The 14,731-nt window shown below is 31.3% G+C and overlaps 1 protein-coding gene across 1 annotated transcript; it reads right to left on the bottom strand.

Annotated features, from left to right (window-relative positions):
- Positions 1-10,441: 10,441 nt before the first annotated feature.
- On the bottom strand, positions 10,442-13,245 carry LOC124533678. The gene is made up of 2 exons (XM_047109106.1): positions 13,064-13,245; positions 10,442-10,962 (listed from the first exon to the last, which is right to left on the bottom strand). The coding sequence occupies exons 1-2, from the start codon at positions 13,146-13,148 to the stop codon at positions 10,820-10,822; spliced, it is 228 nt and encodes a 75-aa protein (XP_046965062.1). The 5' UTR covers positions 13,149-13,245; the 3' UTR covers positions 10,442-10,819.
- Between the last annotated feature and the right edge of the window lie 1,486 nt (positions 13,246-14,731).

Genomic DNA, 14,731 nt, shown 5'->3' with positions numbered 1-14,731 from the left:
AAATGTTAAAAAAATATAAAAGAAGGGCCACTGTTTTTTAACAATAATTACGAATTAAAATAACATGAAACCGAACGAATTTCAAAATCACTAATTAGCGTTCGATGACGTTCCTGTTGTCCTGTTATGACTACTTATTTGAGGTTGTAGTTGTAAAAAAGTGAACATTGAAACGAAAATTAGTTGCGTTTTTCGAATTAAAACGGAAGTTGGGTTTGACAAAGCAGACTCTAGGTTCCTCTTTTCAGCTTGACACCACTTTTATCTCTCTTTTGTGTCAGAAGGTCTAGTCAAAAACCATTTACATATTTGAAAACTTTATTGAAAGAAGTAGATGAACCCGTTGGCACAAAACATACGCCAACAAAGCTTTTTTCGGAGTATCGATAGTCTTAAAGTTCGAGAAAAAATGCATAAGTATGAAAGTCAGTGAGGACAAGTACGATCAGTAAGCCAGTGACAGACAGCAGTGATGTCATGCGAAATATAGATGCGTTTTCGCGCGAAACGATGTAACTGACTATTTACGCAAGACGGCTGGCTAGGAGCTGAATGCTGGTAGCCCAACAACGATAACAGTGGCGTGTAATTCGTGAGGCCTATTTCCGGCAGTGTACGAGAATGGGCTGATTGGTTGATTTCGCGCGAAAAGTTAAATTGACATTTTGAAACCTCATTTTTTGCAGTAAATTTCAGTGCTTTAAATTTTTAATATACTTGTGGTCTATCCTATATGGAATTCTTTAAAATAAACACAAAAATAATGATATCGCATCGCCTTATTATAACTATGCTAGGTTGACAGAAAATTGTATTGATAGTATTGTATTGATAATATAAATACAATTTTCTGTCAACTTGTTTAGAATAAAACGATACACATTTATTCTTGACAAAGCATAACTGTCCAGGAGAATTACAGTAACTCTTATTTACTAACAAAAATAAAATCTATCACGTAGCGTCCCGATTGACATATTATGCGGGTATTTTCAGAAATACCGCGGCTCTTTGCGTCGGAGCAGATAAAGTACCTTTTTATTTGACAAGACGGCTATCACGACAATGATTTCTGTCACCTACATACGTACACAGACTGTATATTATGAAGAAGTTCTGCTTTTAATATTCCTAACATCTTTTAAAGCAATATAGACGATTTAAATATGTGCATCAGTCGGTTAAGGAACAAATTGTTATGATGCAAATTGACATCAGTTGCATGTCGATTTTTTTTCTTTTGAGGTATTTTAGGGTATTAAACTTATGTAGGGTAAGCTTTATTTATTTTTCACTTAAATATATAAATACATTTTCACGTGACCTTTTTCGTTTTTAATCGAAAAAGGCAAAATGCTCTAAACTTAAAATATTCGTTATGTAACTTAAACAATTAAATTCAGCTTATGTTATTATTGTTTATGTCTAGTAAAGTATTCAACGTCGCTGATTCATTGTCTGCTACTGATTCTGTTGTGACGTATTCTATATCGGTTATATAATGCATAGTGATGACTTCCGTAGGTTTTTGTTCTCAGACCAAAAAAATAAAACTTCGGGAATACCAGGACGGAAACTGTGAATCACGAACCGATTAATCATCTTACTTTTAGAACTTTGTGAATACTTTGTTTTCGCGCCTCTTTATTTATTTTGATATTTCTTAAAGAACTTGGTTATTTAAGAATGTAAAAGGAAAGGTTAGGTAAGAATAATTCTTCTGTGTTTTTAAAGTATGGCGTTTTCTGTTAATACAAAAAAGAAAAATTGAATTTTTATAATTTATTTTACATATAATATACTAGTGTGTAAAAATTCAGATAAATATAATCATTGGACGTGCGAATTATGTAACAAATTACGAGGTATATAAATATTACACGAAAATAATAAGTATTCTAGCGGCCGGCATTCTATAAAATACTACTTTATGTATGTCCTTTAATTAGGTAAAATGAATAAACACTTGATTTTTATATCCAGTATTAATTGAATACTTATGGCGTCCATACATACTTGTAAGTACCTAATGAACTCTATCGTAGCGAATGTAAAAATATATCTAATTACTAATTTATGTCTTCTCCAGTACTGTTCGATTAAGATGCGCGGTGCGACATAAGAATTTTTATTGTTGTACGATGAAATAAATTCCACAAGAGCAGCTGCAGATCATGATATTTGAATATAAATCCTATGCGAGGTCGTGTCTAAATTCCGTTTCGAAAAAATAGTTCTCTTTCAAGTACTGTCCTATAAATCTTGAAAAGACAATGGGTCTGCAGATCGGTCAATTAGGTTATGAATATTTCATTGATTTTTTACATAATTTAGTTAAAATGCGCAGGTGTTCTTACGTATTTTGCATGTATATCAGTAATTATAATTAAATAAAACACACGATTCGTGTATATGTGATACAAATAATGATTGTTACAACAAAACGGCTTGGCGCCGTCACGTCTTTTTAAAGATCTGCAACTTACGTCAAAATAGGTGACTGTGTTATTTGTAATACAATATAGACAGACTTTTTGGATTTATTTAATAAATAAAGTTTTATTTTATTAAGATGTTAACAGCACGAAGGCTGTTGGACTAAAGAGCCTAGACTGTGAATACTCTGAGAAATTAAAACTATTATTTACTCCTCTCCCATGGAATCAAATTGTTATATTCCATACGTCTTCAATTATATAAGTTAGCTCATTCTTCAACAGCCACAAAGAAGTAAATAGATCACATTCATTTTCAACACAAAGTTTAAAGTTTTTATTTGAAAATGATCCATGGAAACAGATGATTAGATTCAACAGTCAGCATATAGTTGGACTTAATTTGGTTTTTATAATTTTTATTTAGTAATTAAAATTGTAAAAATAACGCATATGTTAAGTAATGTAATTACGATATTTTCAACCGACTTCAAAAAGGAGAGGGTTATCAATTCGTTTGTATATATTTGTTACCTTATAACTTTTTACTGGGTGGACCGATTTTGATATTTTTTTTTTGTTTGAAAGGTAATGCTTCCCTTGGGGTCCCATTTTAATTTTATCTTTTTCCGATGATGGTATCCCTATGAAAGCGATATATTAAGTCTTAAATTCGCATTATGTACGTGCGCGACAAATGAGTGAATAACTCAATTTTGATGATTCTTTTTTTATTCTAAAGGATAAACTTCAAGGGTAGTTTGGTGAAATTTTGGTAAGATTCTGAGCATAGAATCCATGACAAAGTAACGGAACGGAAGGGAACGGAACAATTCTGAGGCCGCTAAAGCCGCTTTTTCGAAAGCCTATTTTTGCTTTATTCGAAAGTTTCTTTTGAAATTGTCCCTGAAGTAGTAAATATAACAATAACTATAACTAGATTATATAATCATAAATCGATTTTTAAGTAGTCTAATATTTTTCATTTCATTTTACCTAGGAGGACTCTAAAAAGTATGTTAAATATGCAATTATTTTTATTACTTTTTAGTGCATTTATATTTGTTTTAAAATAGTGGCGTTGTTTGAAGTCGGTTTTTCTTTTTGTTAACATTTTTATTTATATTGTAACGTATTAACAACAGTTGTTAATAATTACAAGCATTTAAATTATATGTATGAGTATTACGTGAAGCTACTCAACTCTCCCATTTGTATATATTTTTTTAAGAAAAATAATTGTCACATTCTATTTTGCACTGTATAGTTTTGCGTCTATCTTTTTGGTTATAATAATAATTATTTTTTGCAATTTATAGGTATAGGTATTAGCATATTTATTATACAACTTTTACTTACAAGCTTAACTTTACAAACTATAAAAAAAAAAAACAATTTATGTCGAACAAACAGTAAGTAGGTTAGTACGCTTCTACGCTTCCTCTATGTAGTCCTTATCTGTCGATGGGGTAATTTTATGACTTGAGCAACAGCATAAACTCGAATCAATATTTTTTATTAAGATCAACTTCAGGTGCGGCGTGGAGAACGAATTTTGCATACAAATATATTTAAATTTACAAATCGCGTTTTAAGTTTACGCGTGTAATTAATATAAAGGCAATAGGCTCTAAATCTTGTCGTAGCCATGATGCATATTTTATTAGTGTTTACGGAAGTTTTAAAGTTATTCAAATATATATTTTGAATATAATTTTATACATACAATTTACGTGAACCTCATTTACCATTACAACGAATGTTTGTTTATTTGCTAATTTTGTCTAAAATATTATGTTATATTTTATAGATTTTTCTTACTTAAATATTCCGTCCTTTGAATACCTCTGCGCCACGATAATGGGAACTATAGTCATCACAAAATATAATATCGAGCATTGCTCGATAAATAACGTATTGTAAGTAAGTGGAACTAGAACATTTAATATTATAGACAATTTACAACTTTTTTGCTTTAGCTGAAACCGCTTTAGCCGCTTCAAATTTATAGTAAACAATGCTTCATCCCGATTTTACTATCAGTCGTGTACCTCGCTTTAGGCGTCAAGAGCTATTTTTTTGTTGTTGTTGATAATGTTTTTCTAAGATTTTACCAATGTCAATTTAATGGTGTAGAATCGATAACTAAAGAGTTTCTATCGGAATTATCTATTTGTTTTAGCTGTTTATTTCATAATTATTGATGGGTTTATTGTTGTTTCTTTAGTGTATTTTGTGTCTGTACTAAGTAAACCTTAAGAATTAACAACATTAAATGCTTAAATATATATACAAATATGAAATAAAACTAGTTACTGTATAAATCTTGACCGCGTGGAATGGTGGCAAGAATGCTAGCAGCATTTCCCCGTTGAATCGCAATTCCGATCCTCTGGGCAAAAAACGAACCAGCCCTCCTGTCACCAGTGGAGGCAATGAGGCGAGATGTTATACTTTTGATGAAGCTTTTTACACCAGTACTCCAAGGGCCAAGCGTTTCGACAGCAAATGGAACAAAAAAGTAATTAGATATAATACACGAATATTTAGTTATTTTTTTGGCTTCAGCTTTTTCCGCAGCGGCACCGGCTTTTAACATTGTTTCTCGAATATGAGATGGCGCCAGTGTGTCAACACATGTAGCGTCCCACACAAGGGCCCGACCTCGTTCCCAGGGAACCAATGTTAATCCATCAGGTCTCTTACCATCATCACGACTAATTCCACGAGGCTCAGTAAGAGCAGGAACGTCGATGGTGGCAAGAGCCCTTTTTATTATGTCATTAAGAGAACCGTGGCGGAAAAGCCTACCTGAACTCCTTGGCAAGAGAGACCATGTAAACCGAAAGAGTCCACCTCCTTTCCACACGGGCATCTGTGCTTAGAACACAGAGGTGTTCCCAGTCGGAGACCAATCGATATGCGAAAACATTCATTATCTAAAAGTGTCCCAAGATTTTTAGAGGGTAATGAATTCAACCAGTGACTAGTCTCTTTAGATGATAACGCTAGAAGCCTGGCACGGTCTTGAGCACTTGTTAAATTTTGTGTCAAACTGTGTAGTGTAGCGTGAACCAATGAAGAATCCCAAAGTTTTTGTTTTGTAACTTCCTTAGGGATATCATCATTAGGGCACTTTACCTTCCAGGTCTCTATCGCCTCAGTAGCATTCATGATTTTTACTGATTTTGATTTTAAAATTTCTGAACAAAGGTCTGAAATGCTATGTACAGAAGAGAGAAAGGCCGGGAGGGCAACACTTGAAATTTTTCTCACGCCGATGCCACCAAAACGAATGGGAAGTGTAGCTTGAGTCCAAGAATATTCATCAAGATTTAGAATTTTTTCTAAAGCTTTTTTAAGGGTGGCATCGATTTGATTGGTAAGACTAGGATATTTCCAGATTGGGCTCGCACGTAGAATGTACATTAATTTTGGAACAAAAAGGCAATGTTTTAAGATGGTATAAGCTGTGATGTGAATAATGAGAATTTAAAGTGCCCAGTCTGTCAAAATTGTCCGAAAATATTTTAATTTTATCGTTAAGAATAGGCTCTATGCCTTATAAACCTTTACTTATACATACTAGAAGTTAGAATTACTTTATACTGGTATATTCATACAAAGCAACTTTAAATGCATGTATGGTACATGCATTTTTTTATCATTGCTGATTTTTTAACCTTCCATACATACTAAATTTCAATTCAAGCGGACCTATAGTAGCGATCTCGTTATGAGTGGTATTGCGTAGATTACAAAATATAATTAAAAGTCCACAAAATACATAAATGTATAGCAGACACAGTAATTATGTGATACAGCATAATATGTAATGTTTTTATTTTGTAGCATATTTTAAATTTACTCGATTCATTCGTTTCTCAGTGTCGGTATAAGAGTACACACTTTTGTTATAATCATTTCCTAAGGTCAAATGTTTAGAATGCGTCTTTCTTATTGCCGAAGTCAGTGGAACCATAAATATACTTATATTATGATGTATGATGTAGTATTTCGGTTAGAAGAATGAGTGACGTATTACAATAATTCATTTATAAATAATTATTATACTTAATTTAATAATAATTATTGTAATCGGGAATTTGTTACGAGTAAAAGAGAAATAACATTTTAATTCAGCTGGCTATGCACTGACCATTGAAGTTATGGTTGCCATTTTTTTTACGAAAAAATCTTTTAGTATGTCTTGGTTGGTCAGTATATCCAGATTGTTTTACGTGTTTCTTCCTATTAAAAAAAGTAATTTACATGCACATGCATGCACTAGCGCCTAATCTACAGTTCACTTTTGCACGTGTAATAGATTTTTCTTACAATCATTAGAACGTGTCTCCTCGACGTCGTTAAATCGGTGATAAAGCGAATTCGTTTCAAACTTTGCCGAGGAGTGGATGGAAAAATTGGCATAACAACAAATCAATGACATCTTTCGCATGAAAATCGTGTAATAAGTTCTCCGAAGCTGTAACCGTATTCTAGGCATACGTATGAAATAAGTAATCGTTGATGGTGCGCGCGCGCCTCTAACGGTGGTGATCCTTCCAGCTTGCCGACTGATTGTATTCAAATATGGCGTGATTCTTATTTATACAGCGCGTCTTTTTTGTATTCATTAATAATTAATTAATGTAACATTTATTTATAACTTACAACAATAATGTAGCAGTATTCAAGCATTGCATTGTTGCTAAAATTATTAATTTGACGAAGTACAACAAAATATACTTTTAATGGAATCTTACTGGCTACAGAATGTGAAGTATATAATAATACATATATTAGATTAAGCTTTTAGCTGCTTTTAACTTTATATTTACATCTATCATTGGTTTGCGCGATTTTACTTGAGGATGTTTTGGGAGAAGATGAACGTAAAATAAATACTTTAAATAAAAAAGCACATATATTGTGCCCAACGCTGCCTGCATATTTTGGAATACAAAGCGATACTTCACACAGATTTATTTACGTGAAAATCCATCCTGTATATCCGAATGAGTGCGTAGTACATTATTCGCAGCGCGTGCGCATCTCATTGTCGTGTCTGCGCGCGTCTCGCTCTATGAATACCATTACTGGATTTGGCACTTTTTTAATCTATCATATATGCCGACTACACATGCAAAACAGTTTGAAAAAATAAATGATTATTCTTTTAGTTTAAACATGTTATTCTATAATCATCTAAAATTATTTAATAAGACAATCGATTATGTTTACGTAAAAAGAAAACAAATAAAATATTACAAATAATGTTACACAAATTAAACTTTTAATAACTTTGGTAATTTTTAGGTGTGGTTTACAATTTTTTTCGTTTTGAAGCAGAGTAAAAGGAAAAGACAGTAATCTCTGACTGTTTCCTATTGTATTCATGTTGTTAGCTATATTATAAATTCCTCCATTTGTGCAAGTTATATATGTCATTATGAAATCTTAAGGACATGCTGAAAATATTATTACATTATAATAAATAATATTACGGCTATTTGGTAGTTTCACAGTATTTACTATATTTTATAGTTCTATTATTACTAGTTTCTTTTTTTTTGTATTTAGAAACAATTTTGACATTTATATATTTATAAAAGTTCATATACGCAGAAATTAAATCGATAAAAAATAGTAAACTTTATCAATATACATGTCAATTATCCTCTGAATCGTTTTTATGCCAAATTTATCATTCATCTGATTTAATTACAATGTATTATTGCGTAACAGGAATATGCAAAGGAAACGTTCTGCTATTTTGCAGAAAATCTGTTTGAATATTTAACGATTTTTCAACGTAATCGATATGCGATGCAACTCGTGTAATAAATCAGTGCGGTACAAGATATTGTTGCCGTGTGGACTGTGGTGGTGCGCTTAAGGGGATTACAACGCTCAAACTCTAAAAATTCGCTCTCTTAAAGGAAGTTTGTAGACGAATTCTTTAATGTATTACCTATAAAAAAATTGTACAAGTAAACTAGAGAATATGGGAAAAACTTTGTGTTGTTTAATTTTTTTATAAACTTGACCAAATATTGCCAAAAAATTTGGGAAAATAGGTCTTTTTTAAACTAAATATTAAATTGTCTACATAACGGCTGGGTCATTTTGTATGATATTTATACTAAAAGAAAGAGAAAAACCTGTTTAACAAATCGTGTTGTTTATTTTCACGTTTTTATATTTATATTTTTTAATAATCAATTATAACCCGAATCTTTACAAAGTTCCCCACCAAGCACCCCCGCTATGCCCGTGACTCTTGCTCAGGATTCGTCTTGTCAGTGTCTTGACGACTCTTACGACGAGTGGACTGTACGTGCTTTTTTCTTTTCAAATAATATTTTAAATTCACTATAATTCTTGAATGAAATTCTTGTCTTAATGTTAGGAAAATATTCTGTTCATTTAGTATAAATTGTAATTAAGTTAGTAAGCGTAATAAAACTCCGTTTTTATTAAGTTTTATTCTCGAAATTATCATAGACTATGCCTAAATATAAAAATAAAAGACAAGTTAAGCGTCCTACAGCAGGCATGCTCACCTAACAAGTATATACGTTAGTTTAGTGCGTTTACAAAATACTATTTATAAGTATTCATATGAAACAAAAAGAAATACGGCTTCTGAGTTTGGACACTAATAAATTTGTACATCAGAAAAAGTACTTTTTGACTCTCAGAGACCGAATTAATTAGGCAAATACTGTTCAATATTGCGTCGCATCTGTAATCTTGAATAATCATCAGTAAATTTTGTTGTAGTATGATTCTCTGTCAGCAGAAGGCGCTTTCTTTATAAACAACGTTGCAAAGGCTAGATCTTCAAGGTTATTGAGCAATGTAATCCCCTTAACGGATCTGTAACACTTTTCACTTCAAACAAAGGCTACTAGTTGTGTAAAATATTTGTTAAAAATATTATTTGTCATATCCTTTTTCTTAATATTAAGTCGCTTTTTCTATCAGTGATAGGTGGCAAACGAGCAGGAGGCTCACCTGATGGAAAGTGACTACCACCGCCCATGGACATCTGCAGAACCAGGGGGCTTGCAGGTACGTTGCTGGCCTTTAAGAAAGGAGTACGCTCTTTTCTTGAAAGTTCGTTGTCTGTCCCTATTTATGCTAAGATCTTGATGCTGTTTTTTTTAATAGATAGCGTGATTCGAGAGGAAGGTTTTGTATCTAATAAATTGACAATAAAGTAAAGCAGCGGTCGGCAACACGCGGCCCGCGGGCCGCGTGCGGCCCGCATTATCTTCCTTGCGGCCTGTGAATGTTTTGTACAAAAGTTGACATATACATATATTAAACATACAAGGAAAACCGTCTCAAATGCAACCTGAGACATCACACTAAAATTTGTGTAAAGTCAGTTTCCTACTTAGGTCGTTTGTAGTTTTCCCTTCTTATTTTTCTAAGCCCAAACATAAACATAATGTTACTTACTAAATGTGAGTAACATTATGTAAGTAATATTATGTGTACGAATTAAATTCTGTATCTTTTAACAATTTTCAATGGCATTCTTCTTTTTTCTATGGAATATGACTAATTAACACTAATTATGCCTAGGTATATTTGGCTTCTGGGGTTAATATCATGACTGCGACCCGCCTTTACTTTATTTCGCTACCTTGTGGCCCTTGCCTGCCAAAAGGTTGCCGACCGCTGTAGTAAAGAAATAAGAAGGAAATGAAGTATACTTAGTATCAGTGTTATACCCGTGGGAAGCAGGGGCGGGTCGGTAACTATAATCACAGTTTGCATCATTTAGACTGTAATAAATGTCGCTTTTTATCTTATAAAATTTAAATGTTATATGAATGTATATGTTGAGTTTTATTTTATTATTATTTTCATTCAAAGGAAATCTCTTTAGGATAAGTAAATAAATGTATAAAATTTCATATTTAAGTACACATTATAATAAATCTACAAAAATTACGTACATTATTACAAAGGAAAAAAAAAACAAAAGTAGCTTAACTCTTAAATTTATTTATTTAATGTTAAGTTGAAGGCATATTGAAAATTAAAGTGGAGATGAGTTGGAAACTTGGTTTGGGTAGACCAAACCAGTGGCAGAGATATAGAGACGCAATGATCCTAAGGCAAATTACCTTGAGGCACACGCACGATGGTCTATTAACATCATTAAAATTATGTCTGTTTAATGATACGGTAGGAAAATTTACAAAAATATACACGATGATTATTTATTTACATGTAATGATTAATGTGATAAATTGATGATTGAACTTAAAAATATTACCCCTTAATCAAACAGCTATCATCTATTACAAACATTTCTCCTTGTGTACTTGACTAGTTAGTAATTTACATTATTTAGATTTAATCGATTAATAAATTTTCGTTTCTGCGACCCGGGAGCCATCTTGCAAGTTAGTTCTGGCGTCGGTTCTCGCTTGACGATTACCGGATTGACTCTTGATATGAAGAACTGATTCCACCACAACCTCTTCTACCACTTGCTTGTTGTTTTCTGTAAAATATAAATTAATTGAGTTAATATAATTTATTTATACGGTTTTGACACAAATGTATATATTATTTTATTTTAAATAAGTGCGAATGAATGTGCGTTTTCGAGACATTTATTATTTCCCTTTCTTTTTTGGTATAAGTTTATGTGTAGTGTACGAAAAAAAGTCAGTTACTGATAAAGATTATGTATATTATTTATTTACAGGGATATTTTAAGATAATATACACATAACAAATGAGAAATCACTTATTTGATATAAAACATAAACTTTTATGAAGATAAAGATAATATTCCTACTATACTTAAAAGTAATCTGTAAACGTTAATCCTTCATATTCACATTAGCACAGTACGAGAACTGCATCGAGTATTTATAGGATCTAAAACTCGCACTACATGTTACCTTTTGTTGCTTTTATGTTTAGCGATCGATAGACTCTTGGCGCCATTTATTTTTAGAATAACTAACTTTGCATTCTTCACACATACAACTGTGCTACTTCTGCTTATAGAAAAAAAAAGAAATACCTTCGAGCATTTGTCTCACTGTAATATTAAATATGAGGTCGTACTTTAATACGAATTAGGAAGGTTTGTTTATAAATATCCTATTTCTTGAAATTTTCGGTTGAATTTGGTTACTATATCACTGAAGTTTTAATGTGAGGTATCTATCGAATGAGTTATGAGTCAGTTGTGACAACAATATAACACGATGTAGATGACTCATTATGACAAGTTACGATTGTTATGTTACTTGGCGTCGGTTACACATTTTGCATAAGTTACTCATTGACACTACTAATCGTGTATTGAAATATATATCAGATAAATAGTCTTTGCTTAATAAAACAGTTTGTATCAATTAATGCATCTAGGTGCACGCAAAAACAAGTTCACTATTATAATCCAATGAGATGACAAATACGATTATAGGACCTGCCCAGAAAGGGTTCAGGACCGACTCGGACAGGTTTATTATGTACCGATCCATGAGTGCATAGACACTGCTAGCTTCTAAACACGGAGTTGACACACTGCATATTTTGTCAGAATAAAACTCTAAACGTTTTTTAATGGCCAGACTTGGCGATTGAACCTTGGTTCTCGGCATAGAAACCTGTCACTAGACCAACTAGTAATGTTATATAATATATTTTTAAACTTTTAAAAATGCATATGAAATGCACCGTTTAAATTTTTGTGATTTTGTCATTGTGGTTTTTTAAATCAACAGCTTGGACGTCTGACCTTTGACAGATGTTTGTGTATTATACTTTCAAGGTAATTTTTTATCATTTTGTTATCTTTTTGTGCTTATAATATGCACTTTTATTTTAAAATAATTAAATAATATCAACAGATAAATTTTGTGATTACAACAGATGAACTGTGTAACATAATTATAAACATCGTAAAGTTTGCAATAATCTCAAATTATAATAAAGAATAATTTCTAACTTGCTACATAAGTTTTAGTATTATACATATAGGTATACATTTATTGTATGAGAATAAAATAATCTCCCATATCTTTGCTTTTTAGTTTGTTAATTATTAAAAATCTTAAGACGTAAAATAGGGTAGAGCTTCGTGATTCATTTATAACATATAAACAAGCACAATTTAAAATTTTAGAATTTATATTTACCAATAAATCCAGTTATTGAATTAAAAGTTACCACTTACGTAGCATAATGAATTATTTATGTAAGTCCTTACGTCACAATCTTTACAACGCAATACAAAATTTTATACATATACACGCGTATACTGTAGTTACTAACATTTCAATTATTTTGCCATATTTATACAATACGACTTCAATTAATAAAACAACATACTTGTATAAACATCATTCAGACTCATTAAAATGATTACTTAGTATTTTTTGTACGGTGAACAATTTCTATATTTTTAATATTAAGAATGTTAGATTTTTTCTGATGATGATTTTATTTGGTAACAATTTTTCAACCGTCGAATATGTTTGAATGTTGCATCGTATAAATGCCATGGCCGTATTTAGTCAAAGAATTGTCTATCGAACTACATTGTATGTATTGATTCAAAATACAAAATAACTGTCATTACTTACCATCGTTACCGAATTGCAGCTTAGATTGCGGTGCAGCGTTCACGAAGACGATGTAAAGAAGGAATATCACAAATAGAAGACGCATGGTGAGTGGTGTGTTGGCTGTTGGTGGTGACGCGGGCGATTCTGTAGCGACTCGGCTGTGGACAGCGAGCGATTGTCAACAGTCTCACCCGCGTGCAATCTAGGACGCGGTGGGTTATTCTAGATTTTATTTGAATATCTTATATTATTAATTTATTATATGTCTAGCGTTGTATATGAAGTATGAAATTAATAAATAAATAAAAAATTGTAAATTTAAACATTTTAAATATTTATTTTAATTTAATTGTACCCGTAGTGATATTCGTAACAAGCGATAGTGGAGTTGTGATTAAATATGTGAATATAACAAATTATTTATCTGTTCTTTCCTTCTTAACTAAGCATTTTAATTATTACTCTTATACTAATAATGTTTTGACACATCAATTTTTTTGTAATTATTATTTTTTAATTTATGGGATGATATTTTTATTGTATTGGTTTTATCAAATGTTTTTAGTCACTGTGTAGATTAATGTTTTATGTAAAATATCTAAGCTCAGGAATTATATATTTTGATATTAGAGAATTGTCCACCCGATTGCATAAGTTGAAGAGGTGGGTGAGAACTTGAGAAGCGAGTGCGGGTCGCCTGACCGCTTCGGTTATTGTGACGAGCTAAGCGATTGAGTAAACGTGTAAATCGGTTTCATAAATTGTTAGCCTTCTACCTCATAACTTTGACGAGTTGGCTGTTAACTTTCGTATTATAACATTTATAGAACTATCTATAAATAGTATTTACAAAATTAAGTAATTATCTATTATTTCAAGTAACATTCCTCTTAAATAATTTTAATCCGAAATGTGTGTAAGGCCTTCTTCAAAAATTTTATTTCGTTCGTTTAGAATCTTTAAGTATTCATTGATAATTTAAATAAAATTAAAAATTAAATAAAATCGCTTTTTTCTTAACAGCGTGTGACAAGTCCATAAATATATATTAGTACTCAGGAGGCGTCTACTTATTCACTAGAAGTAATTAGCCTTATTAGTAATGGTGGCATATTGGCATATAAACTTGTCTATACAACTTCTGGATGTAAAAGAAATAAGATTAAATGAAAAAATAAATAATCCAATAATAAACAGATGTTTTTAATATAAAAAAAAAACAAAATTTATAATAATAAGGAGATTTCTGTATTCTAAAACTTATTTCGAAAACAAAGCATTTTTAATAAACCGTATGCAATATACTTAAGAGTAAGATAACATACATATACATACTGTTCAAAATTGGATACGTAGATAAACATAGGTAGGTAGGTAGATGTGGATGATGTAATTTTAAGAACTGACAAAGGTGTAACAAAGGGCAGAAAATTCTCAGTAGTGTGAAACGACTCGACTTTAGAATTAAATTAAGCTAATATTATTTGGAGAAGTAAAAATCCTCTTATTTATTTCATTGATTAAAAAATGTAAATAGGAAGTATCATAAGTATTTGTATAATTAATTATACTTTATTGTTCAACGTAAGAATATAATACAGAAAAATGCTTAGAACTAATTATTGCGTAAAACACGGGTTTTATGGCAAATTATTTAGACAGTTCTTTCATGCAAATATATCGAAA

This window comes from Vanessa cardui, chromosome 1, assembly GCF_905220365.1.
Source record: "Vanessa cardui chromosome 1, ilVanCard2.1, whole genome shotgun sequence".
Lineage (NCBI taxonomy): Eukaryota > Metazoa > Arthropoda > Insecta > Lepidoptera > Nymphalidae > Vanessa > Vanessa cardui.
This window is presented reverse-complemented; position numbering and strand designations above follow the sequence as displayed.